The sequence below is a fragment of the Eublepharis macularius genome, chromosome 7 (assembly GCF_028583425.1).
Source record: "Eublepharis macularius isolate TG4126 chromosome 7, MPM_Emac_v1.0, whole genome shotgun sequence".
In the NCBI taxonomy this organism is placed as follows: domain Eukaryota; kingdom Metazoa; phylum Chordata; class Lepidosauria; order Squamata; family Eublepharidae; genus Eublepharis; species Eublepharis macularius.
Genome location: NC_072796.1, coordinates 123,472,385 through 123,499,277, shown reverse-complemented (window position 1 = coordinate 123,499,277; position 26,893 = coordinate 123,472,385). Strand labels below are relative to the sequence as shown.

Sequence of the window (26,893 nt, the reverse complement as noted above, 5' to 3'; positions counted from 1 at the left end):
AAGGAGAGGCAGTATGCAAGGGATTCCCATTATCATGAAGGACTGGGCAAAAAAAATATCCACTTGGTTCAATGGATAAGCAGCTTTCTCAGCAACTAGCAAACATCTGGAGTTAGGCCTTCATCAAGAAGCAGTAGAGAAGAGTGCCAGTGAGCAATCCCACAATGTGGCTGGCAAAATGTTGCAATGGATACCATCAAATTCTTGGTTTGTATGCAGCATGTGGTACAAGAGGTACAACCAGGGGTCATTTCATAGAAAAAGAGCTGGAGGAACTCATTAGCATAACTCATTAGCATATGCCATGCCCCTTGACACCCCCAGAAGTGTGTCATTAGCATAGCTGATTTGCATATGCCACACCCCCTGACATCACCTATCCTGGGTGTTTTGGACCCAATCGTGGACATTCAGGGCCGAAGTTGGGCCCAAAATGGCAAAAAGGGGCTGAAAATGGCCAAAAAGGGCCCCAAAATGGACAGAATTGGGCTGCTGCTGAACGGGATAGTGATCCACCACATGTCAGAGGCCCGATCCTGGCCGATTTGGGACCAATCCTGGCTGTTTTAGGCTCGATCCTGGACATTTTGGGCCAATCCAGGAAGAAACGGGCCCAAAATGGCCAAAAATGAGGTGGGCGGGGCTACCTGACATGTGACCTCTTTGGAGAACTACCGGAACTGCGTTCCTGCGCATTCCCCCTCAAAATGAGCCCTGGGTACAACCCATAATGGCATAGATGATTCCAGCACAGTAACTCAAGCTAACTTCATTAGGGGCTGTTGCCTCACAAGAAAAGGGAAAGAGGGAATAGTGGGGGACGGAAGAATGAATCTCCTCCAAACTCCTTAGAGGGCCCTTGATTCTATTTTATAAATAAGCATTCTAGTAGCTGGTACTCCCCCACCACCACCACCACACACACACACACACTTGTGGGCTATACAGTTGCCACATGAAGAACTCTTCCAGCTTGTAATGCCAACACCTGCCTAGATAAAAACGTTTTTTATTTTGCTTTGCCCACGCTCCTCACTTTTTAAGAGAGACCCAAATCACTCGACAACATCAAGCACCAAACATTTTTTTCTTCACTTTAATGCTTCAAAAAACACACATTTGTCCTGGAGGAGAAGCTTGTAGAACATCACTTTACGCAACGCAAAGCATAAATTAGGGCTTGGCATTTTTCCTACATAGCGCTTTACAAGGGTTTTTTTTTAAATTTTTAAATAATCACATAGGAAAACAAATATACAAACCAAGAAAATCAATGCTCAGGAAATTCAAGCCCAAGGTGGCCTGTTTGTTATGGTGGTATTTAAGAGTGTGTGTGTCTCACAGCTTGAAGGGTAGAGCAGTAAGTTGGGTAGGCAACTGGAGCAACCCCCCCCCCCTCTTTATATCTCAGCTTTCTTGTCTTAATGGCACCAGGTCCCATTATCACAAATATTAAAGAAGCATGATTATGAAAAGAGGCTTGTGTTTTTAGCAACTCACTCAGTCCCACCCTTCTTGTGGCACTGAAGAGGAAGCTTTGAGTCCATTGGCACCTTAACGGCCAACCATGTTTTCAGGGTATAAGCTTTCAAGCGTCAACATTCTCTTCATTCGATCTTACAAAGGCAGGTTTGACTCTTGAAAGCTTATACCCTGAAAATCCTGCTGGCCTTTAAGGTGCCAATGGACTTGAATCTTGCCATTCTACTGCAGACCGCCATGGCTACCCACCTGAAACTATCTTCATGGCACCAAAGAGGAAACACTTCTCCTAATGCCTCTTGCTAGGCTGTCAAAAATCATGTACCAAGAGCCTCTCCTTCTTGCTGAGCTTAGATACATTTTCTTTCAGTTATTTTGAATAGCATCCCTGCTTGCCATCAGATGAGAGCTGGCAATCCCCCACCCCAATGGAAATGTCAGGAGAAATGAGGCCGTTCAGTGTTGAAGTGCCAGTACTTCAGAACCATGTGGTGGATTCATCTTCAGCGGCTCCTTCGCATTAAAAACTCCATGCAAATAGACGCTTTCTCCCGAGTGTGGAAGTTTTCTGTTAAGTTGCTTTGCTTGCTAGGCATCTAAGTAATTGGATGGGAGACCTCCAATGAAGACCAGGGTTGCAGAGCCAAGCAATGGCAAACCACCTCTGATAGTCTCTTGCCATGAAAACCGTTCCAGGGGTCCCCATAAGTCAGCTATGGCTTGAGGGCACCACCCACACCCACACCCACACCCACACCCACACACCCACACCCACACCCACACACACCCACACACACACACACACACCTTGTTGTGCAGCCTCCCTTTTCAAAAGCCTGATCCAGTCTGCCTCCTTTTCAGAGCTACCCAACTCCTCCAACTGCATGCAGTGTGTTTCCAATCATACCTCTGATTTGGTTTGACAATGCGACAAAATATCACAACTCGACTGTAGGTCAGACACATGCTGTCATATTCCATTCACATGAGGTTTCACAAATTGGCATTAGTGGAAACTACAAACACAATAGAGATTGGTGAGCATTTAAGTATAAGAATTTGCACCCCCGAATAAGACGAAATAGTGCAAACACTTCAAGAGAAACTGTACAATCGCGTCAACCCAAAATATACACGTTCGCATTCAGACCGTAAGTGCATTAGAGGTACTCTGCAATATAAATACAATTTGCTAGAACAAGAATGGCTAACTGAAGCAGCAGCAGGCATAGAGTAACAAGTTGATTCTAGTTAAGTGCAGAAGTCTAAAATATACATTATAAAACAAGTTTTGATGAACACATTGGCACTGGTAGAATGTTCTTTGCAAATTTGGCTTGCAAAACTTGGAACGGGATCTCTAGATGGCTGCAATACAAGGTTAGGAAGAGAATGAAGGAAAATCCAGCTGAAAACCGAACATACAGGAGTATGGGTGGGAGGGTCAGCGTATCATACCAACATTAGCACTGTTTGTCCATTCATTTTATGAACTGACTGTATAGGCGACAGAGCTAGTTAATGATAATATGAGAAATGCCATTGAACTCTCTCTTCTCAGAAAACACAAATAAGTTACTTCCAAAGACTGGCTGAATCTAGAGCATCCAATAATGCTCTCAGGCATGGTGTTTTTTTCCCTCTGAAGGAGTGGTCCAATTAAAATCAGACTGATAAATCTGTTCTTTTAAGTGCTATAGGATCCATGAATTAAACAGCTGTCAAGACTAAAAAAATTCAGCCCAAACATTTACGTGCCAAGTCTTTTCACTAAAAGAAAAACCTCCTCTGAAGATACTCTTCCATTGCTTGCCACTGCAACATGGCATAGCCTTGGGGATATTACTTACCTGCTTCCCTTTCTTTAGGCTATAATAATTACCTCTTCTATAAAATGTTTTGGGGGTTTAGAGATGAAAAGTGCTGTTTAAAAGCCAGAGCTAGGTACTTACATGAATGTGATAGATAAAAAAGCCAGCAGCTCCCATAAATTACTTTTAGAAAACAGGAAGTCAGAGTTCCAAGAAATATTCCATTTAGACGAGCACAGAACCCCATAATCCTGCCCGCACAAAGATCGGCACAAGGGTGGAAGCAGCCCACCAAATGCTGTTATTGAACACTCTCCATTTATTTGGAAGAGGTTCATGTGGGAGCCCGGCGCATGTCCCATAGAAAATAAGAGACGGCTCTGCAGCTATGGTTTATGGAGAGCAGACCTAGTTAACTATTAGCCAAAAGTATGGCAGAATTTATAACTTTATAGCTGCCTCTCTGCATTTGCATGTGGTGCACGATACACAGCACATCTGCGGAGATTTTTATTTCCTCCTCCAACTAGTTGGTTAGCACCAAAAAAAAAAAAAAATCAAATCAATTGCCTGATAATGAGAGCCTTATTCATCATTCAGCTTCATAATACTATCTGTAGCCGGGGCAAAAAGTCACTCGGTAACATAGGCAATTGAAATAGTAGAGAAATAAATAATTCTCCCTTCCTTTCGAAAAATATAATTGAGACACGGACATATCTGCATATCAACATTTTAGAAAAATAGAAATTCATTCCAAACACTTTTTTCCCCGGAATGCCACTGTGATTTGATGGAGAAGTGGTATAACCCTTTGATCATCTGCACAGTTATGCGAAACTGACAGGATGCTACGGAGATGTTTCTCTCTTCTAGTGCTATAGCTTCCATCTTCTTAAAGCGAGGGTTGTGCTGCACCCGTAACATACAGTTGTTGCAAAGGCAAAAATCTGCAGGAGAGGGGGAAGAAAAAAGCAAGATGGATTTCATACTGGATTTATTTATTAAGGTATTTCTATGCTGCTGTTCTCTTTGAAAGGACACAAACCAGTTAAAAGAAGTTTCCAGACTGATCAATTTAAACAATGTAATTTAAACAAAAATCAAACGAATATATCCTGGGAGAGTTCTAATTCACTGGGTTGGAACCCTGGATATGAGTCAAGAGCCTAGGTCCTTTTCCAGTGTAATCCTAAGTACAGTTACTCCAGTCTAAACCCATTGATTTCAATGGGCCTAAACTGGAGTAACTCTGCTTAGGATTACACACTTTGGCTTTTACCCAAAGGCTCACATCTTTGCTTATAAAAGGTAAAGGTAGTCCCCTGTGCAAGCACCGAGTCATTACTGACCCATGGGGGATGTCGCATCACGACATTTTCTTGGCAGACTTTTTACAGGGTGGTTTCCCATTGGCTTCCCCAGCCATCTACACTTTACCACCAGGAAACTGGGTACTCGTTTTACCGACCTCAGAAGGATGGAAGGCTGAGTCAACCTTGAGCTGGCTACCTGAATGGATGGAAGGCTGAGTCAACCTTGAGCTGGCTACCTGAACCCGGCTTCCGCCGGGATCGAATTCAGGTCGTGAGCAGAGCTTGGGCTGCAGTACTGCAGCTTACCACTCTGCACCAAGGGGCTCCTATCTCCTTTGCTTATACCCCTGCTTAAATACCTGCAGGCAGGGGAGAAAACAAAACCAGCCCAGGTGACACACGGCGGCTGCTGCTAGCATGCGTTCCCCAGCTTCCTCCCCTGCTAGGAATGCCTCTGGCAGTACTGATTTTTCACAGGGCTGGGACAGTAACTATTAAGTAACATTTATTTTTATATATACATATATTTGCTAATTAAGCAGCAGGCCAATTCTCCCAGTTACAGGAGACTGGTGATAGAAGAAACTCTGCTAGGCTGCTTAGAGTTGGGGGTGGGGGGCGGCACTAAATGGATGGGAGACCTCCAACAAAGACCAAGGTTGCAGAGGCAGGCAATGGCAAACCTCCTTTGTTAGTCTCTTGCCATGAAAACCCCACTAGGGGTCATCATAAGTCAACTATGACTTGAGGGCCAGATTTAATTTCAAATGCCCTTTACTCTTGCTCTCGCTAACCAATGACATTGGGGAGCGCTCTCAGCCCCACCCACCTCACAGGGTGATTGTTGTGGGGTAATAATGGCATACTTTGTAAACCGCTCTGAGTGGGCATTAAGTTGTCCTGAAGGGCAGTATATAAATCGAATGTTGTTGTTATTATTATTATTATTATTATGAATGGCTGGCGAATCATGGCACTGTTTGGTTTATGGAATCTCTGGCCATGTTCAGAAGCATGCTAACGCTGCACTCCACTCTTCCTGCCCATTTATTCTTGTATAATTATAATTATTATTACCTTCATTTATAACCCACCTTTCTCACTGAGACTAAGGTGGATTACAAAATATGAAAAGCAATTCAATTAAACAGCAAAGACCTCCAATAAACAACACACTAGGATTGGGCTAGCAGAACTAGAAAAACAAGGCAAATGAAAAGGGATCTAAGGCATGACATACCGTCAGGGTTTTTTTTTCTGGGGAAAGAGGTGGTGGAACTCAGTGGGTTGCCCTCGGAGAAAATGGTCACATGGCTGGTGGCCCTGCCCCCTGATCTCCAGACAGAGGGGAGTTTAGATTGCCCTGCTGGTGGAAGGCAATCTCAACTCCCCTCTGTCTGCAGATCAGGGGGTGAGGCCACCGGCCATGTGACCTTTTTCCAGAGGTGCCGGAACTCCGTTCCACTGCGTTCCAGCTGAAAAAAAGCTCTGCATACCATAATGAAGAAAAGGCATTACAAAGGTAAAGAAGATTGCAGTAAAAGGGGAGGCGATATGTACAATAAACAGTGCAACAGGCAACAATACTATTCCTTATAGAAGTAACATCCCCCATTATACTGTAGTTCTAATCCCTTTTAAAAATGTCCTGCTGAACACATAAAATACATGTGGCAGCACATGCATCATACAGCACACTAGTGTGGCACTTCCCCCCGGTTTCTCTTGTCACACTTGCAAAAAAGAAAGAAAGAAAGAAGACCAGCCACCGCTGATCGAACATGAAAGAAGCACAAGATCAGAGGAAGAGGCTCTTCAATTCTGAACGGGATGGACCAGCGTAAACTTTGGCTAAGACTGCAGACTTGTTCCTTGCTGAAGATGCCTGTGTGACACTTACAGCAGCTGCTATGCTCAAGTTATATTCGTGATCACTGAGAAGAGGGTGAAGCGTGGTTGTGTTGAGGTTGACGTTGAGATGCTGCTTAAGCGGATGGCCGTGCAAAGACGTCGTGGCGGCTTGCAACAAAAACGTCCCAAAATAACAGACAAAAACAGCCGCGTGGTAAAAAAAATCCTGCAGAGAAGAAGAAAAGAAAACACAGTTAGTCGGAGACAAAAGAAATGCGTTCTTGCTCAACCAGCAATATGTTTAAATAGTAAGCTGGTTTGTTCCATGCACGGCATTGTTCCGTCTGCATACACCAACTGAGTGATAAGCTGATATAGCTTTTGTGACACGTATTTTTAATATTTGTATCCTAGTTTTAATATTTGTAATTTTCTAGTTCAGAAAGAGACAGTAAGCATTTGTTAAATATATCTTTATTGTTATAGTCCATTAGATAATGTTGCCTGTGAGGAAGTTATAACTACGAAACGGGTATTGGAAATGTGCTGGCTGCAACCTGTAGGCTGATGGTTTGAAGAAACGTTCAGCTACAGCTTCTCTGCTGATTAATGGATTTGGAGGTCATTAATTTGAATTTTGTTTGAAATACTGGAGCCTTTATCTTCACCAGCTGGACGTTGAGAAGTATTAATTGATCTTGTTGAACTATATTTGATGAACTTTACTAATTGGACTTTGATATACTTTACCAGTTGGACTGATGTACTTTACCAGTTGGATGTGGATGAATACTGGTTATTGTTGACTATGTTTGCTATTGTAATTTATTAATATTGGCCTTATGGTTTATTGCACTCGATTAGCACTTTGCACTTTACAAAAAATATAAAATTTATTTTCTAGTATTCATTTGTGGGACCATTTGGAGTTCCTGTACACTGGAATTTATTCGTAGCTCTTGACCAGAAATATGGCTTGCAATGCTTGTGTGTTGGGACTTCCAAGTGGTCTCCCATTAAGGTTGCCAACTCTGGATTAGTAGCTTCCTGGAGATTTGGGGGTGGAGCTTGGGGAAGATGAGGTTTGGGCTAGGGACCACAGAATCCACCCTCCAAAGCAGACTTTTTGCTCCCTAGGAGAACCGATTTCTGTCATCTGGAGTTGTAAGTCCAGCAGCTTCAGAGAAGGAGCTGTGTCTCAATGGAAGAGCATCTGTTTGGCATGCAGAAGGTCCCAGGTTCAATCCCCGGCATCTCCAGATAAAGGGACCAGTAGTAGTTAATATGGAAGACCTCTACCTGAGACCTTGGAGAGCAGCTGCTGATTAAAGTAGAAAAGACTAGCCATTGAGGGAACAATGGTCTGATTCAGTATAAGGCAGAAACAAAAACAAGAAAACCTGCGATATATTGACTAAGATGTAATAAGACACAGTCAATGGAGCAATAAAGCAAGGGAAACAATGAGTCCTTCTGTGGAAAATATTCTAATATAGAATTGTATAGTTCTATGTCTGTCATATACAGTCTCTGTACCCAAAGTGAGTAAATTCTTAAAGTGCTACTGCAAATGGGTGAAGGATATACACACTGGAAACACAGAACACAAATAGTTAAGGCGCTAGTCCTCAAAGAGTAATCATATTGCACATGGAAATATTAAAGTGCATGAATAGCAGCATATAATAAATTTAGTCTACAGAGCATATCCAACAATCAAACATAAGGTCCAAAAAGCACTTATATCACAATGGTATTAGAGGAAATAAGACTTGACACGAAGGCTCTTTGTGTCCCCACCTTCTAGGTCCCACCTATCTCCCATCCAGGCATCAACCCAAATGCAAGTTTAGCTTCACCAACTCAGCAGCTTCAAGTACCCACTAGGGCTGTATCAACACCCTAAGGGGCTGCTAGGCCACCACAATTTATGGATGGAAGTGGTGCAAGAGGAGGCAGTGAGTCTGGCTTGCACCCATCACAGGACTGGCCCTGCCTTTGCCCGAGTGCAAGGTGAGAAGCACGGGTACTGGCTGCCATGCTGGGACTCATCGGGCGCCCAACTGGTGAAACAGGAGGTGGTGGCTACTGAAATGTGACCCCCCCCCAATTCAGCACAGCAAAATACCATGTAAAGGTAAAGGTAGTCCCCTGGGTAAGCACTGAGTCATTACTGACCCAGGGGGGGACATCGCTTCTCGACGTTTTATTGGCAGACTTTTTACGGGATAGTTTGCCATTGCCTTCCCCAGTCCTCTACACTTTACCCGCAGGAAATTGGGTACTCATTTTATTGACCTCGGAAGGATGGAAGGCTGAGTCAACCTTGAGCTGGCTACTTGAACCCGGCTTCCGCCAGGATGGAACTCATCAGGTCGTGAGCAGAGCTTGGGCTGCAGTACTGCAGCTTACCACTCTGCGCCACGGGGCTCTTCCTGTGAGTTTAATTAACCCCTTGATTTTGTTTCATAGGTTGTTCTCCGAGTGATGTTTCCCACACCGCACACTCCCAGGTGAAAAAAGGTACAACACTGGCAAATGATAACCAACTTATGAAACACATAATTAGCTTACAGAGGTCATTATCACTGGCTGTTTATGTGATGGCTACTGCCAAGATGAGTTTGAAAGAAAGAGCTCAGGGTAAATGAGGTCAGGCCACTGTTATCCTCACAACCACCCTGTAAGGCAAGGTCGGGCTGAAAGATGGTGACCTGCCCAAGGCAGCTCAGTAAGCTTCAGAACTGTGTAGGGATTTGAACTCAGGCCCCTGAAGTGAAGTCCAAGATATTAATCACTATAATAAAGTACCTGGAACATTTTGCACTTTCTTGCAGTGACTTCCTTACAATACTTTTGCTTGAGGCATTTTCTGATTTGTTTGGGCTGCAATTTGGATTCTGTGACAAATTCTCCTTTTAATAATAAGAGTGTGCTTTTTTTACAAGGATAGGAGGGCAGTATTGTAGGGAGGGGGTCTCAAAGAGATGCTTCACTAATGAGTTAGGCACCATAGACCTCACCACTATGCTGCTGTACGTACTGTCTATTGCTTTAAGTATGTGCTCCTATATACCACCTGCTATATTAAGTACGACCCTACTGGGTAGCTCTATGTTGTCTAATGTCAGTCCTAGAATTGCTTATGCTCTGTTTCAGCATTTCTTTAACTTTGCATTGGATTCTTGCTAATGCTGTGTCTTTGTAAACTTGCGGCTTACCTAAGGCCACCTGTAGAGCTCACGACAATTGTGGGATTTGAACTAGCAGAGTGCTGATTCACAGTCCAGCCCACTTAACCACCATGCTACAGCAGCTCTGCTTTTGAGTACACAGAACCAGTAGGTTTGTGTGTATCAAGGAACGTGTGTGTGCACGGCAGATGTATATAAAAACCTAGTATGACCAAAAAACAGAACTGAGGTCAAGGCTGTCCTTGTCTCTGCATAGCCTAGATTTTCAACACCCCCATTAGATTTGATATGGCAAAAGAAATGAGATATAGAAATAAATCTACTGTCCTGGACACCTGAATCCCCAAGTGGAAAAGGCAAGTTGAACCTCAATTCCAGCTGGGAATCCCAAGGGAGTATATTGCCACTAGGAAAGAGCAGAAAACATTTGTGGAGTAAACTAAGTGGCCATTCTGGGTCAAATGTATTGTTGTTATCCTACCCTACCTCAAAAGGGCTCAGGGCAGCATTACAAAGCTCTCCCGTGTCTCATTTTCATCTTCATGACCCTGTGAATTGAGGGACCAACCAGTCCCAAGTCACCCAGTGAGCTTATTTACTTAGAAAGTGTTTATGATGCCTCTTCAGGGAACTCCCCTGAGGCGGCTGACAAAATAAAAACATAATACAAATGTGGGAAAATTGGAGGATTTCTTTATCTATTAAGGTAACTCGATACAAAGATAAGAAGATAAAACACAGAGAAATGATGGATTAAAATAGTTGATATTAAAGTTTGGACATACGTAACCAGGGCTGAATCCACATTACCTCGGCGCGTCCCGGTGTTGCACGAAATGTTCGCTAAACACCCGGAAGTATAGCGTCTTTCAAGTGCGATTTCTGAATCGTGCTAGAAAGACGCTATACTTCCGGGTGTTTAGCGAACATTTCGTGCAATACCGGGACGCGCCGAGGTAATGTTGATTCAGCCCAGGAGAGGAAGGAGAGCTATTACACAATTAAGTTTTGTTGTTATATGTTCTGATTGAATCTTTCTATTAGTTTAATCTAATTTCAAATGTAGTGCTTGTATAATTTTTTATGCACTTTCTATTGTTGTATCTTTTCTTTTTAAATAAAATTTCTATTAAAAATAATACAAATGTTAAGTCAATTCGGTGTAGTGGTTAAGAGTGCAGGACTCTAATCTGGAGAACGGGATTTGATTCTCCACTCCTCCTCTTGAAGCCAGCTGGGTGACCTTGAGTCAGTCACAGCTCTCTCAGAGCTCTCTCAGCCCCACCCACCTAACAGGGTGATTGTTGTGGGGATAATAATAGCATATTTAGTGATCTGCTCTGAGTGGAAGTTGTCCCGAAGGGCAGTATATAAATTGAATGTTGTTGTTGTTGTTGTTATTAAAAGTAGTTAATTAAAACCTAGCTCTGGGTACCCTGACAGAACATATCAACATAAATCACTGAGCAATTTAAAATGAACTTAACAGATTTCACACTAAAAGTGCGCTATAAAAAAATGTTGTTCATGGCTGAATGGCAATCTGAACATGAAACTTCCCAATCCTAAATTAGTATTCACCAACCCACATCTCCCTGGTAACCACTAGTAAAGGTAGTCACTAGGTAAAAGAAACACGCAACATGATATTTTCAGGCCCCATGTTTCTTCTTTCCCTTTAAGTGCCATTCAGTGAACTGGATTAGAGGGCAACGAAATGCTGTGTGCAATTAAATCACACCAGAATCTTTTTTACCCGAAATTACCAGGAAAATGTGTGGGGCTGATACAGCTTGGCAGCAGCTCCACACCCCCTAATTTCTATTTAGGCCCTAAGCACACCTCATTAGTTTCTCCCACATGGCTGCCATTCAGTCCTGCACAGAAAGTAAACCACTGAGCTTGAGGACAGAGTTGCAAAACCAGCCTTCCAGGCTGGCCTCTGTTGAAAGGGATCCGGTGGGTGGTGCAATGTGCAGTTTGTCTGTGCACAGGGATGCATTGCAACCTGCCTCTTCATTTTAGGCCTCCCTTCCACACATAAATGAGATTCACATGGAATGTGTTTTTGCTAGAATCTTTAAAAATTAAATAAATTAAGTACTTTACAGCAATAATAAAGCATGTTTTTTTTAAAAAAAAATAAGCAAAAGAGGTACTTTACAGCAATAATAATACTGTTTCCACCAACAAAATCCAGAAGTCCTTTGCAAAAGTGCCTGAGCAAAACAGAGACACAGAATGTAGCGTGTACAGACTGAAGACCCCCATTCATGTTGTAGGGCATCAGATCCCAGTTAGACAGACGTTCAGCTTCTTTCTGGTACGTTGGCTCATGAAGGGGGCACAGACATCCGCATGAGTAGGACACTGTGTGCAGGGCTTAGGGGGTATTTTGGGGAGGTAAATTAGCTCATTTCCTCTACCCACTCGCCCTGCCCTGGAACTTCCTTGCCTTGGCCACTTACAATGAAGTTCTCTGTCAGCAGTACAAGCTAGGACTCTTGAAATGCAAAGAAAAAAAGTTCCCATAGGAAACCACAAGGTTTAAACTGGAGACCAGGGTGCAAGTTCATTAGCAGTTTATAACCTAAGTGATACGCAGTGGTTTACTTTCTTAAAGGTGCTACTGGACTCTTTTACTATTTTGCTACTACAGACTAACACGGCTAACTCCTCTGGATCTATAACCTACATTGTCACTGAAAATCTGGCCAAAATCAATACACTTTTGGAATTTTGCGGGGGCAGTCTTATACACAAAGGGAAGCGGTAACGTAAAAGAAAAATGAAAAAAGAAATGCTAACTGTTCTGCCAAGGTCTCCTTTCAAGCATAATAAAACCAAGGAGACAAGACAGCAAATTAAAATCCATATCCATCTATTCCAAGAAGATGGTTCATCCTCCTTTCCTCATTTACAATATCATGACATGAGCCTATCTTATAAGCATCTCATAAGGAAGTAACGTACGTGATCACTTGAATGTGCTATGTAAACATCAAGCAATGGTCTTTGCATTAGATATGACATACCGAAAAGTCTAGAATTACTCTTCCTGAAAAGACGAGAGAGTCACGTTTAGCAGTCAGTGACAGCTGCTTGCTTCAGGACAGGGTGGACGGACTGATCTATCGGCCAAATTTCAGAGCATGCCTAGCAGGAATTTTCTGCTCCTCATACTTCAGTGCTGCGTTGTTATCTATCCAGAACTATCAGTACACATGCTGTTTTACAGCCATATAGGGAGGAGACAATGTAAGGAGGAGAGGGAAAGGAGGAGGGGAAAGGAGAGGTCAGGGTCATAAGGGATGAGTATGAACAAATTCACTCTCATGTTTTCCAGAGTTTGTTGTGGGTGGAAATAAGGTTAGGGAAGCTGAAGAAACATATAATTACCTCATGGAGATGAGGTGATGGCCACTAGCTCAGCTATTTTTTAGTGGTTTAAGACACATTCACAGAGCACAGGTCTATCAAATAGCTAAATGGAACCTCCAAGAACAGAGGAGGTATACCACAAAATATCATAGGGGAGGGATGTTGCCTTTATGCTCTGTTTGTGAATGCCCAGAGGCATCTAAGCTGGCTGCTGTCATACCCCCAATTAATAATAACAACAACAGCAACATTGGATTTATATACTGCCCTTCAGGACAATTTAACGCCCACTCCCAGCAGTTTACAAAGTATGTCATTATTATCCCCACAACAATCACCCTGTGAGGTGGGTGGGACTGAGAGAGCTCCTAGAAGCTATGACTGACCCAAAGTCACCCAGCTGGCTTCAAGTGGAGGAGTGGAGAATCAAACTCAGTTCTCCAGATTAGAGTCCTGCCACTCTTAACCACGACACCAAACTGGTGTGAGAAAATGGGGTGTGTGTGTAACATTGTGGATGTGGCAACGTCACTTCCAGATACCATATTCATAGTGCTGTAGAAACTTCCCCAATCTCTATGGTCTTTACCACAGAGACTGGGGGAGGGGAATTCCTAGAGCATTGCTTATGCAGTGCCATAACTAGCCAGAAGAGAGCTGGCAATCCTAGTTACCCAGCAAGCTGTGATGGCTGAGTGGAGATCTGAACCTGGCTGTCCCAGATCCTAACCACTATGCCCTGCTGGGAAACTTCCCGAGAACTCCAGGAACACCACTTTGCATTCCACAATGGAAGATGCATAACAATAAAAATGGAGTCAATAAAAAGGAAGACTTAATGGTAAGATTTATAGAAAACTTAGCTGTAAATTGCCAATATAAAAAAAAAGGACAGGCCCAGTGTTAGAGATGGGCAGCCAGAAAGTAATTGAACAAAATCTGATCTGAACATGCCATCTTCCTTTTCCTCAGAAAGGTAACTAGTGAAATATCCTGACTTGTAGATTTAAATTGGAGATGCGTTCATTTTTCAAACGAAGGCCATGAGGTCTGAGGCTGTACTCTGCTTTCAATTTCCATCTCCCAGGATTGTCTTTAAGTTTCCATTTCTCAGAAGTTGCAAGAGAAGAAAGTGAACTCAGCAGATAGATCCCTGATAAGCACAGTATCGAAACAGAACACTTAGCCTATATGCAGATTGCACAACATTATCTCTGACTGGCAGTTCTGTGTTCCCCAACCTTTCTATAAATGCCGGGATACTGGTTGCAGGAGCTATCCAATCATTAGGCTTCAATGTTTTGGGGAAGCAAACCAAATTAGGTATGGACAGGAAGTAGGGAATCCCGGGGGATCCCCTGCTTTCACTCTCTGCCCTCCACCTCTACTTAGAGCGGGACCACAAGTGACACCTGACACAGGTTGGACACTAGTCAGCTTCCCTCAAGTTTTGGTGGGAAATGTAGGCATCCTGGTCTTGCAGCTTGGCTCTCCGCCTGCTCTCCAATGGACTTTTCAACTGTCACTTGTCCAACATTCCACCAAGCTGCCTACATTTCCCATCAAAACTTGAGGGAAGCTGGCAAGTGTCCAACCTGTGTCAGGCATCACTTGTGGTCCCGCTCTTAGTTGGCCAGTGGGGGAGGAAGGCACGGGAACGGGCCTCCCAGGCGCACTCCCGGGATGACACAATGATGTCACTGACATCATCACCCTGCCCCAGGAGCACTCCTGAGACCCAAATCGGCTTGCTGTGAAGTGGGTGCACCCCTGTGCTTGCACGATGACGTCACCAGAAGTGACATCACTGCACAGCTGTGGGCTTGCACATAAGTAAATAATAAACAAGGCAAGAAGGAGGTAAGACCCAGGTCCCTCCCCCCCCCCGCCCCGTGCCAGGAGGGTAAGGGGACCTGGCAACCTTCGCTGGAAGATATGTGCTGACATCAATAAACCTAGTGCAGGGTTCATCATGAGCAGAGTTAGTCCCTTTGCCATTTCTGTCTGGCAAAAATACGCCCACCCTGCAAGGAAGAATGGCTTGTAAAGAAGGGAGTTTTCTCTGTCTGTGATTTGTCAGGGAGGATCCCTTGGGCAAGGGATCCCTGAGAATGTCACCCCAATTGGATGGGTGGAAAGAGATCATGGCAAAAAATGCTTTGTGCCTTTCATTGCCTATAGAACAAATTTGCTTTCTAGAACAGATACACAACTTGGGTGACGATACAACCCGTGAAAATTTTGTCCCAACTGAACGGGTAACAAAAAGTTACACACAGGTTTGTGTTTCCCTTGAAACGAGTGGAAACCTCACTTGAATACAAATAATCTCTAAACACATGGCACAACTGTATTAAGTAAGCCAACCACAATTTTTGCAAATAAAATAACCCAAATATAACTTTGAAAAAACTGTTCACATCCCACATCCAGGGATAAACCAGATGGAAACGGGTTTCTTTGATGACTAGCCAGTGTCTTGAAGATAAGTGATAAATAAAAAGTAGTATTAGATAAATCACTTCTTGCCCCTTTGAAATATAGGCAGGTTAGCCTAGTCAGATACAGACTTACAGAAGAGTATATGCAACTTCTATAAAGTAACAATTAATATATTTCTAACTTTCAGTGATGCCATTGACCGAACCTGGGAGATTCTGCAGGAGACCGGTGCTCTGTCACTGAGTTGGGGTCCTTCCTTGTTTGCTGTGCAAGCAACTGAGAGCCAAGCTACAAGTGATGAATGACACTTGCCTGGCAAGTGAACAGACTGTTTTCCTCCCTGTTCACTTGCCATTCACTAGCTCTCCACTTGATCAAGTGAATGGCAAGTGAACAGGGAGTAATACACATGAGTCTGTTCACTTGCCAGGCAAGTGTCATTCATCACTTGTAGCTTGGCTCTCAGGGACCACTGCATGCTCAGGTCAGGTAATGGTGGTTTTCTAAGTCAAAGTTGCTCTTGCAATGCTTTGACGCCACAAAACCACACCAAACAAAACAAAACAATGAAAGAAAACCTGACCGCAAAAGTCAAAGAAATCACAACATCTTTGCAGGCACACATGCCAGTAGAGACTTTTAGTATCAGGCTGTTCAGTTTTTTCCTGAAAATGAAATGTGTTCTCATCAAACCTAATGAAATACCTCATCAAGTGGAGCTATAACACTGTAAAATGTTTTAAATCTATACACACCAATACTCTCTCATCTTAAAAAAAAACTATCCCACATTTCTTCCATTGGATTTGTATGCTTCTCACAATCCTCATGTTCTCAGTATTTCAAGAGCACTTTCCTAATGAAATTGTGGGTAAATGTTTTTTTTTTAAAGATTTAACTGATGTGATCATGTTACCAGAGCCAAGATAAAAATTATATTATGGATCAGATCTGGCCACTGAGCTACTATCCCTGGTACAGATTATTACATTTCCATCATGCTGACAGGGATAGCCCAAGAAGAGTTGTTAACTCTGGGATGGGAAATTCCGGGAGATTTGGGGGGAGATTGTGGAGGGCGGTGTGTGTGTAGAGCCTAGGGAAGCTGGGGTTTGTGGAGCATCCATTTCTCCCATGGGAACTGTTTTCTGTAATCTAGAGATCAGCTGGAAATCCAGGAGAGTTCCAGATCCCACCTGGAGGTTGGCAACCACAGGTCCAAGAAGCTTTTCTTTTTAAAAAAATGTGTGTCTGAGAGCGGAACTACAAGTGACAAAAGGCACAGATTGGACACTCGTCAGCTTCCCTCAAGTTTTGATGGGAAATGTAGGCAGCTTGGCGGAATGTTGGACAAGTGACAGTTGAAAAGTCCGTTGGACAGCAGACAGAGAGCCAAGCTGCAAGACCAGGATGCCTACATTTCCCATCAAAACTTGAGGGAAGCTGACAAGTGTCCAATCTGTGCCTTTTGTCACTTGTAGTTCCGCTCCTAGACAAACTATGACCTTGGTGCCCCTCCCATTCAATAGAGAGCACTCTAGAATGGTTTACTAACTGTCATTCAAACTGAACAATATGAAAATAAAAAATTGATATGGCTTCCAAAAATTCTCCATGTACCATCACTGGCAGCTATAAAAGACCAGAGTCAACTCATATGGAGATTCTAGAAGCCAGTTAATGTCCAGCTTCCCTTCAAGCCATTAGCAAAGGATCCTTTCTCTAGGTGTTTGCCTAGATAACAAACCACAGTGACGTAGCACAGCAGAGCTCACAACAGGCAGCAACACATCTTAAATATTTATATACCACTTTTCTGATTTACTTAGTCACACACTGATTGCAGCAACGAGTGACAACTGTTATGCAAGTGTGAATGAACCATGACAGGCAAAACCTTTTCATCACCAAATGTCAGCACTTTTCCCAACAGTCCACACAGTACAAGCGTCATCATGTGACAAGTGCCATGCATGAATCAGCGTTATCTCTATAAACCTTTTCCATTTAATGACAGTGGGTTCATCAATCGAAACTCTTGGTGCAGATGTTATTCTCTTTAGATGGTATGCACTCAGATTAAAACAGGTTCCATCGTAGAAGAGGCATTCCCTCCTGCAAAAGAGATGAAGCATGCCTCTTCTAAGATGGCCTCTGCAGTTTTTTTTAAGTTGTCGTCTAAAAATAGTATTATTTTTAAAATCTCCAATTCATTGTGGCACAATGTATTGTCGAAGGCTTTCACGGCCGGAGAACGATGGTTGTTGGGGGTTTTCCGGGCTGTATTGCCGTGGTCTTGGCATTGTAGTTCCTGACGTTTCGCCAGCAGCTGTGGCTGGCATCTTCAGAGGTGTAGCACCAAAAGACAGAGATCTTTTGTGGCACACATTTAACCCATCAAAAGGTTGTTAATTAACTAATCTAATTAAGGCTGCATATTTCTGTGAACCCAGAAGGAGTAAAAGCATGCATAGTCTTGGGACATAAAAGTTGGGAGTTCTAGTAGTACCAGCACAAGAGAAGGAGTATTTCCTTGTTACTAAACTTGTAAGATGACAAATCAGATACGTAAAAAAATTCAGTCAATGTTTTTCCTCCTCCTTATGTAATTGTTTAATATTTGGTAAGGAGAACCCATAATTTGCAGTTACCTTACTGGGTGTGAAACAAGTTGGGTGACAGAGGGCAGCAGGAAAAAGGAACAGTGAACTAGAGAACCTTTTTGAAGGTCAAAATTCTCCTTAAGAGGGAAGAGTTACTAAAACACAAAGCTGTACTAATGTCTTGCCCCTCATTGCACCCTCTTGTGCCATGCGAAAGACTTGGAAGAGCTTGTTCTTTTGGGAGGATGGATGGTTATATTTTAGTTCTGCAGGGTACAGCACCTGCATAGCCATGCAGCTACCACCTCCTGCATGTGTGAACTGGGCCACCCACTTTCAAAACCACGTTCTAAATCGCAGGGATAACTAAAGAGGCATCAACTCATTTCCAGTTTTTAAACACACTGACTTCTCAACGCTTACCAAACGGTTCCAGTCAATTGCGATTCTCTCTCTGTAACTGAAGAGAAACACCGAGAGGAAACCCAGGGAACTGAAGCAGGCGGCCACGGACACAAACATCACCCAGCCTTGAAGGAGCGGCAAGGGAACGTTGGTAGCAGCTACTAAAATCCAGACGAGCGCTCCAAACAGCTGCAGTGGGGGGGGGGGGAAGCACAACAGAAAAACAAAGCAAGTTAAGGAATAAATGCTGTAAGTAAAAGTTTTGTAAGGAAAACTAGCCATGAAAAGTCTCCAACTCATCATACCACATTTAGAGAAAAGAGCTGATTTAAAGGGGATGCTGGGAGAAGCCAAAGCTCTTTCCTTTGGGACTTCGTGCTCACATAGTCTTTTTTATACCAGGCTGCTCCCAGTACAAAGCAGATATGCTGTATAAGTATAAAGTCTCACCGGTATCACAAGCCTAAACCTGCTAGGGCTTCAGAACAGTGTGTGTGTGTGTGTTATGTGCCATCAAGTCGCCTCCAACCTATGGTGACCTTATAAATGAAAAACCGCCAAAATGTCATATCGTTAACAGACTTGCTCAGATCTTGCAAACTGGAAGATGTGGCTTCTTTTATGGAGTCCAACCATCTCATTTTAGGTCTTCCTCTTTTCCTACTTCCTTCCACTATTCCTAGTATTATTGGCTTTTCCAGAGAATCTTGTCTTCTCATGATGTGACCAAGTACAATAGCCTCAGTTTTGTCATTTTAGCTTCCAGGGAGAATTCAGGCTTGATTTGATCTAGTACCCACTTATTTGTCTTTTTGGCCAGCCATGGTATTTGCAAAACTCTCCCCCAGCACCACATTTCAAATAAATCAATTTTCTTCCTGTCAGCTTTCCTCAGAATAGTATCCTCTGCCAAAAATGAAGCCTCTCTCCCTCAAGTGACTCTTTTTCTCAACTGGTGACAAAAATGTATCTTGGCCCATATTCTGAAGTCTACTAAGCTTTTGTGTAAACAGCTGAACCAACAACAACACTGGGGAGGTCCCTCCTACCCTAGCTCATCCCACTCCAGACTACTAGACCTTTTACAAAGTTATAAAACTCGGCATTTGAAACACATGCAAAAAAAAAATCCCCTATTGCCAGTATTACAGACATAGCAGAGCAAAAAAAAATAATAACACTATTAGAAAGCCCCCGTTTCTTAAAAATCTGGCCAAGAGCTATATTTCTAACAGCATGTGGAAGTTAAAACAGCTGAAATTTTACCCCAGTGGTGCTGTCAGACTTTGGGGTAAAAAATTCTCAGCCATCCTGTCTCAGCAAAGGGGCATCCAAAGGCAAACTGTAGCCAAAGTTGTGGGGAAGGTCTGTCCGGTGCACCTCCATCTTTATTCCACCAGTTCTTTCCCCCACTGCATTCTGGGAATTGTGGTTCCCATACATCTGATATTAATAAACAATGAGGGGGGATTAAGGTCATTGACTCCAGAGTAGAGATGGGCACGAACCAAAAAACAAACAAACCCCGAACCACATGATTTGTGGTTTGTAGCATTCCACGGAACCTTGAACCATGAACTTCTGACCTTTTCCCAGTTCGTGGTTCGTTGTTCCATGGCATTTCAGCCGCCCTGCACCAGCTGCTGAAGCCGATATGGGGCATTTGAAACAGACAGCCCCTTTCTTCTGCTGCCTGGGCTGTCTGTAAAACTGACAGCCTGGGCAGCAGGAAAAGAAGCTGCCATTTCACAGCCCCCCATGCTGGAACTGGTGCGGGGTCTGTGAAATGACAGCTTCTTTCTCTTGTTGCAAGAGCAGCACGAAAAGTGGCTGTCATTTCCCAGACCCCTCACCAGTTCCAGTGCAGGGTCCGTGACATGACAGCTTCTTTCTCCTGCTGCCCGGGCTGTCAGTTTTACAGACCCCACACTGTTCCAGCACGGGGTTTGAGAAACTGACAAACTGACAGCCCAGGCAGCAGGAGAAAGAGGCTGTCAGTTTCACAGACCCCGCGCCCGTTTCAACCCATCCCTTGAACCCAGCGCAGGGTCTGTGAAACTGACAGCCCCTTTCTCCTGCACAGAGGCTGTCAATTTCACATACCCGGAGCTGGGTTCAGCCAATAGGCTGATACTGGCGCAGGGTCTGTGAAACTCCGAACCCAGCTACGGAACAGCTGGAAAAATTTGTTTCAATTCGGTGCAAATTCAGTGCAAACGAACCAGCCATTCCATATGGAATTTTGTTCTGTGGTTCGTTTCATGCCCATCTCCACTCCAGAGTCTAAAATCACCTAACTTCATTGCTGCTTTCTCCTTAACATTCCATGCCAGGAAAAGTTTCACCTACTTAGCTTCTTCATGAAAAGTTGCTGTTAAAATCAGAGATGTGGGATTATTTCTTTTCCCCAAAGTATCTTCCTATTAAGAGAGTGCACTTAACTGCTAATTTTTTTAAAAGAGAGTCCCCAGTTGATGTTTCGAAGCATGGTGGAAAGAGCTGCTGAGATGCAGCCAACTTCAACCACGTAGGATTTTCAAGGCAAGAGACAAGTAGAGGTGGTTTGCCACTGTCTACCTCTGCTTAGTAACTTTCTTGGTAGTCACCCATCCAAGTGCTAACCAAGACCAATCCTGCTTATTATCTGAGATCTGACAAGATCAGGATAGCCTGGGCTACCCAGGTCAGGGTGCTTTGAAATATGCTATTCCACAAAAACAAAAGTGACCCAATTGCTTCAATGTTTTTTTTAATTCACTGTTATAAACATGGAACCACGTTATAAACAAACATGGGATGAGATGTGTTTGTGCTATGAATCAAGAATCAAGTCACACGACCACCTTGAGCAGTCAGATCCCAGACGAACCCATCACTTCCACACACTGACTATACTCAAGGTCAACACTGACTGCAAAGCAGTAGTGAAGAATATTCAACAACACATGGGGAAGAAAGGAAACCCAAACTCATAAAAAATAAATCAAATACAGAAGGGTGTACAAAACACTGTGCTACCATTTAAAATGCATCTGTGCCACAGAACAAATAGAACTTGCAGGCAGCCAAAGGCGGTGGGCGGGGGGGAGCCTCAAATTTAAGTGGTACTGGTAAGTAAACCTTCAGCATGCAGAATGTACAGCTTTATTATAGTCAGATAACCACCTTGGGGAGCAGGACAGCTGAATTACTTGTCTATGCTCAGAATCATCCTATTGTGTACAAGGTGGCTTATAGACTGTGATCAGGAAGAGTAAACCGGGACGGCCCAGAGCGTAAGCTTTACATACACGGTATTAAGGGATTTTGTCCTCATACACAGCAGTTCCTGGGCTCATCTCCTTCTACTGCTTATAACAGATCCGGTCCTTGTGCTCCATCACAGATCTTCTAGTGCTTTGAAAGAGAAACCAAAGCCAAGCCATACTTTGTAAGGCCAAGCTCAGACTAGCACCAATTTGCAACTAACATTTTCATGCATTTTAAAAAGCAGCCTTTTCTCACCCATTTTTCCAGGGAAGGCTTGGAGGAGCTCCAAAGTGTCTTTGGAGGGAGGGAACAGCACCTCCGTCACCAAGGCAACCAGACCAACGTTCCTTGTTGTGCCCCCTATGTGGGGGCACTGGCATGGTTGCCTTGACAACACAGATGCGTTTCCTTGTTTGCTCTCAAACATGATGCTACAGAGCCAGTTCTGACTGGCTACATACACTGGGATGTCATGATCTGAGTGGCTGAGATCACAAGAAGAAAAAATTGGCGCCGAAGGAGCAGTAGAGAAGATGAACGCAGTGGCTGCAAACAGTAAAACAAGATACATTTTGGATTATCTTTTTTTAGGGTGATTTTGAGCCCCCACTCTTTTCCTTTTTCCATCTTGAAAAAATTTTTGCAGGCAAAATTTCAAAGCAGCCCTGGCATTTATTGCATACCCATTTCCATATTCCTTTCTCTCCATAAGCTGAAGGAGGCATGTATAGGTTTACAGATAGTTTCCCATCTGAGACTGATTTAACCCTGATCAATTTTATTATGTAATACAAGTTCTTGCTGCATCTTGACTAAGCTCTGGACTTTGCTGTATGCTTCTAAAGAACTGGGAATATTAAAAAGTACCCCATATTTGCCTTGCCTTTGAATGTTTCAAGCTTTGCATATATTATTTCTAAATGTCCTAATGCTTAGAGGAATAACCAATTAAAGAATCTCTAATAGGGATAGGAAAAACGTCTGCCCGAGTAGCTGCTGCAAAGTGGTTCCTGGTTTGAACAGGATGGCTTAAAAGGGACAATGCTCTGGTTGCATATGAAGTTACATGTTCAGGAAAGGGATTGAGTTATTACTGGCCTAAGGGTCTAGGGGATAATATCCAACTGCTCAACTGGATAATGTACTGACAACCCCTACCCAACCTGTGCAATTCTGTACTAATATTTTATGCTCTCTAATTACCCATATGTAGTTACTGAATATTTATGACTCTGCTAATCACACAAGATGAAAATTTATTTTTGATCTCATAAAAAAATTGTTCTGCTCAATTAACTTCCAATCCAGACCTTTCTGGAAAGTCCTAGGAATTTACAACTCAACTAGAGGAGCTTTGGCTCGGCTGTACAGCGTCTGCTTTCCACACACTGTCATGTCCAGTTCAAAAGGGGAGCCAGTGGGTACAGGGAAAGACCCAAGAATCTTGAGAGCTGCTGCCAGTCTGAGGAGACAACACTTACCTTGATAGGGCCAGTATGGTGTAGTGGTTAAGAGCAGCAGGACTCTAATCTGGAGAACCAGGTTTGACCCCCTACTTCTCCACCTGAAGCCTGCCGGGTGACCTTGGGTCAGTCACAGCTCTCTCAGAGCTCTCTCAGCCCCACCCACTTCACAGGGTGACTGTTATGGGGATAATAATAACATACTTTGTAAACCGCTCTGAGTGGGCATTAAGTTGTCCTGAAAGGGGGTATATAAAGTGAATGCTGTTGTTGTTATAGACCAATGGTCTGACTCATTATTCAGCTGCTTCATCCCATAGACGTTTTCTCAGAAATAAATGCCACTACATTTAAACAGGTTTAAATGTGTGCATAGGATTGCAGCCTTGGTAACGTGATTAAGACAGAGACAGCCAAACAAAATCAATCCATTTCACAACTGGGCCCGCCCTATCTTTGCAAGCAGCATTCTATAGTGCAAAAAGCATGTGGCGGCACGACTAATATTTGAGTAACTCCTACTTAGTATAAAAGGCTCCAGCGAGTTGCAAACCACTGTTTTAATTGTTACAGCACACATTTAGCATGCGGCTTGTTCAGATAACAAATTATAAAATGGGAACTCAGATTTAAAATCAAATGATTTTTTTAAACGATGATTGAAATGAATTCATCTTACAAGGGCAAACATCTAGTCAGTCTTTAAGGTATTACTGGACCTGAATTTTGTTCTTCTACTACAGACTAATACGGCTGCCCACCTGAAATTATCTCTTGCCCTGAAAACCCCATGAAGGTAGGGTTGCCACTAAGTCGGTTACACCATATAAGTCAGGCAACACTTTATTATCTTGAGAAAAAATTGCTAATTTTAATACAGGAAAAACCTGTGAGAGGCTCTAGTCCGGCAAGTCACACCAACAGTCACAAGGCAGGTGTGTATTGTGTACCTTTCTCCTCCACTTCCCATCGGCTTTATTAATTTCACTCCCCAGATGATATTCAATCCATGTGTCACCAAAGAAACTCTTTTATAGCACAGCCAGAGGCTTGGGGAACAGGGAGTGGAAGCACGAGGAAGCGGAAGAACATACAGAGAGGACTGATAAAAGCAATAAGGAAAAGCACTTCAGTAATAGTGTGTTAGAAAAAGGAGCAGAAGATGAGACTCATTTACAGAGGCGAGGGACATTCATTTATTTGAAATATGCCTGATCTTTTCTCATAGCCCTCCAGGCAGCTTACGAAAGAAATAAAAACAGTACATCTATAAAATCTGTTTTAAAAGCCAGCGTAGTGTAATGGTTAGAGTGTTGGGTCCAGAGAAACCCAGGTTTGAACTTCCACTTTTCCACTGGGTGACCCTGGGCCAGTCTCTCTCTCTCTCAGGGCCAAGCTACAAGTGATGAATGACACTTGAACGGCAAGTGAACAGTCATGTGTATTCCTCCCTGTTCACTTGCGCTCCACTTGCCCTCCACGCACATGTATTCCTCCATGTTCACTTGCGCTCCACTTGCCCTCCACTTGATCAGTAATCAAGTGCCAAGCTACAAGTGATGAATGACACTTGAACAGCAAGTGAACAGACTCACTCGATCATGTGGAGTGCAAGTGGAGGGCAAGTGAACAGGGAGAAATACATGTGAGTCTGTTCACTTGCCATTCAAGTGTCATTCATCACTTATAGCTTGGCCCCAAGTGGAGGGCAAGTGGAGCGCAAGTGAATAGGGAGGAATACACGTGAGTCTGTTCACTTGCCATTCAAGTGTCATTCGTCACTTGTAGCTTGGCCCCAAGTGGAGGGCAAGTGGAGTGCAAGTGAACAGGGAGGAATACACGTGAGTCTGTTCACTTGCCGTTCAAGTGTCATTCATCACTTGTAGCTTGGCCCCAAGTGGAGGGCAAGTTGAGCGCAAGTGAACAGGGAGGAATACATGTGAGTCTGTTCACTTGCCGTTCAAGTGTCATTCATCACTTGTAGCTTGGCCCCAAGTGGAGGGCAAGTGGAGCGCAAATGAACAGGGAGGAATACACGTGAGTCTGTTCACTTGCCGTTCAAGTGTCATTCGTCACTTGTAGCTTGGCTCTCAGCCTAACCTACCTCACAGGGTTATTGTGGTGAGGATAAAACGGAGGAGAGGAGAATGATGCTGTTAGCTGCTTTGGGGTCCCACTGGGGAGAACAGTGAGCTATAATAAATGAAGCCAACCCTCCTCCTCCTTAAGACACACCACTACTACAAGCAAGCAAATAAGGTTGTCAACAGACTTTCCACAGCAGCCTGAGATACACCAAGGGAAGACTCTCTGCATCTCCACCGCTGGGGAAACAGCAGCACTTTGGCACCACCTGGGAAGAAGGCGGGAAGGGTGGCGGCAACTCAACCCGTGCCTTTGGTGGCATGCCAGATCGTGACCTCAACTTGTGAAGAATCCCTCACAAGATCTGAGGAACCTCCAAGCACATTTTGAAACTTGGCTTTGAAAACCGTGGCCTGGAAGGGGTGTGTGAGCTCAGCGTGATGAAAAGCATAGTAAAAAAATACAGGCAGACCTCTCTAAAAGGCCAAGAGGGGTTTGTAAAGCTGAGGAGAAAAACAGGCCATAGTCATGGATATTGAAAGGGGTTCCTGAAAGGATATTATTTAAATCCTCTTTCTTTGGGGAGGGGGGGGGGGGCTAAGAGTAATACAGATATTAAAAGAAGGCAAAATCGTACAAGTGAAACTGCAATTCCAATACAGCAAAAGAAGACGTTGTAGGAACAGAAAAACCATTCAAAAGATGTTAAAAGGGGTTCCAGAAAGGATATTATTTAAATCCAGGTGGATTTTTTGGCCTAAGAGCAACACAGATACCAAATGGTTTCCGGTGGGTAGCCGTGTTGGTCTGAGGTAGAACAGCAGGATTTGAGTCCGGTGGCACTTATTTTCGGGAGGTAAGCTTTTGAGAGTCAAAGCTGCCAAAGCTTATACCCTGAAAAACTTGGTGGTCTCTCAGGGGCACTGGACCCAAATCCCTCAGACACCAAACAGACATATAAAAGAAACCCTGCCAGTCCAATAAGGCGCGAGAAGTTGTTGTACGAACAGAAAAGCCATTCAGAAGAGCGGCGCTGGGGGGGTGGGGGGTGGACATGGTGGCCATTTTAGGGCCGCCTCTTGAGACTCGAACGGAGCTCCGCGCCATGCAAACGTTCAACAGGTCCACCTTTCTCCCCAGCTCTAAGAGGCGGCGAAAGGTGACCTGTTGGACTCCCGCCGCCTACTGAAGACGCAACAGACTTGCAGTTGCTAAGATCAGAAGCAATGGCGGGGCAGGATTTGGTCTTCCAAACTCCTCTTCCTGCCCGGCGGGAGTCCCGTCTAGAGCAACAGCAAGAAGAGCGGGCAAGGGGGGGGGTCCTGCAACCCACCCACCCCAATCCCCTTACCCCGACTTACGATCTCCAGGCAGATGAAAGCCCCCGAGTAGGTGCGCAGGATCTCCAAGCCCGACGGGAGGGTGATGCGGGGCGGCGGGAAGTAGGCGGTGGCGTTGGGGGGCGGCGGCATGGAGCCCCCTCGCGCGGGGTTCATGGTGCTGCCCAGCGGACTCCGGACCCGGCGGCGGCGGCGGCGGCGGCTCAGCCCCTGACGTGGCCGCGGCCAGGTAGGGAAGGCAGGAAAAGGCGGAGGGAACGGGCAGATCCGC

At 44.1% G+C, this 26,893-nt stretch overlaps 1 protein-coding gene across 1 annotated transcript; it reads right to left on the bottom strand.

Moving 5' to 3' along the window:
- Window positions 1-1,080: 1,080 nt before the first annotated feature.
- Window positions 1,081-26,893, bottom strand: MAL2 (mal, T cell differentiation protein 2). Its single transcript, XM_054985523.1, has 4 exons — window positions 26,644-26,893; window positions 18,504-18,674; window positions 6,510-6,686; window positions 1,081-4,243 (listed from the first exon to the last, which is right to left on the bottom strand). Exons 1-4 carry the CDS (start codon window positions 26,776-26,778, stop codon window positions 4,172-4,174), a joined length of 555 nt encoding a protein of 184 aa, XP_054841498.1. The 5' UTR covers window positions 26,779-26,893; the 3' UTR covers window positions 1,081-4,171.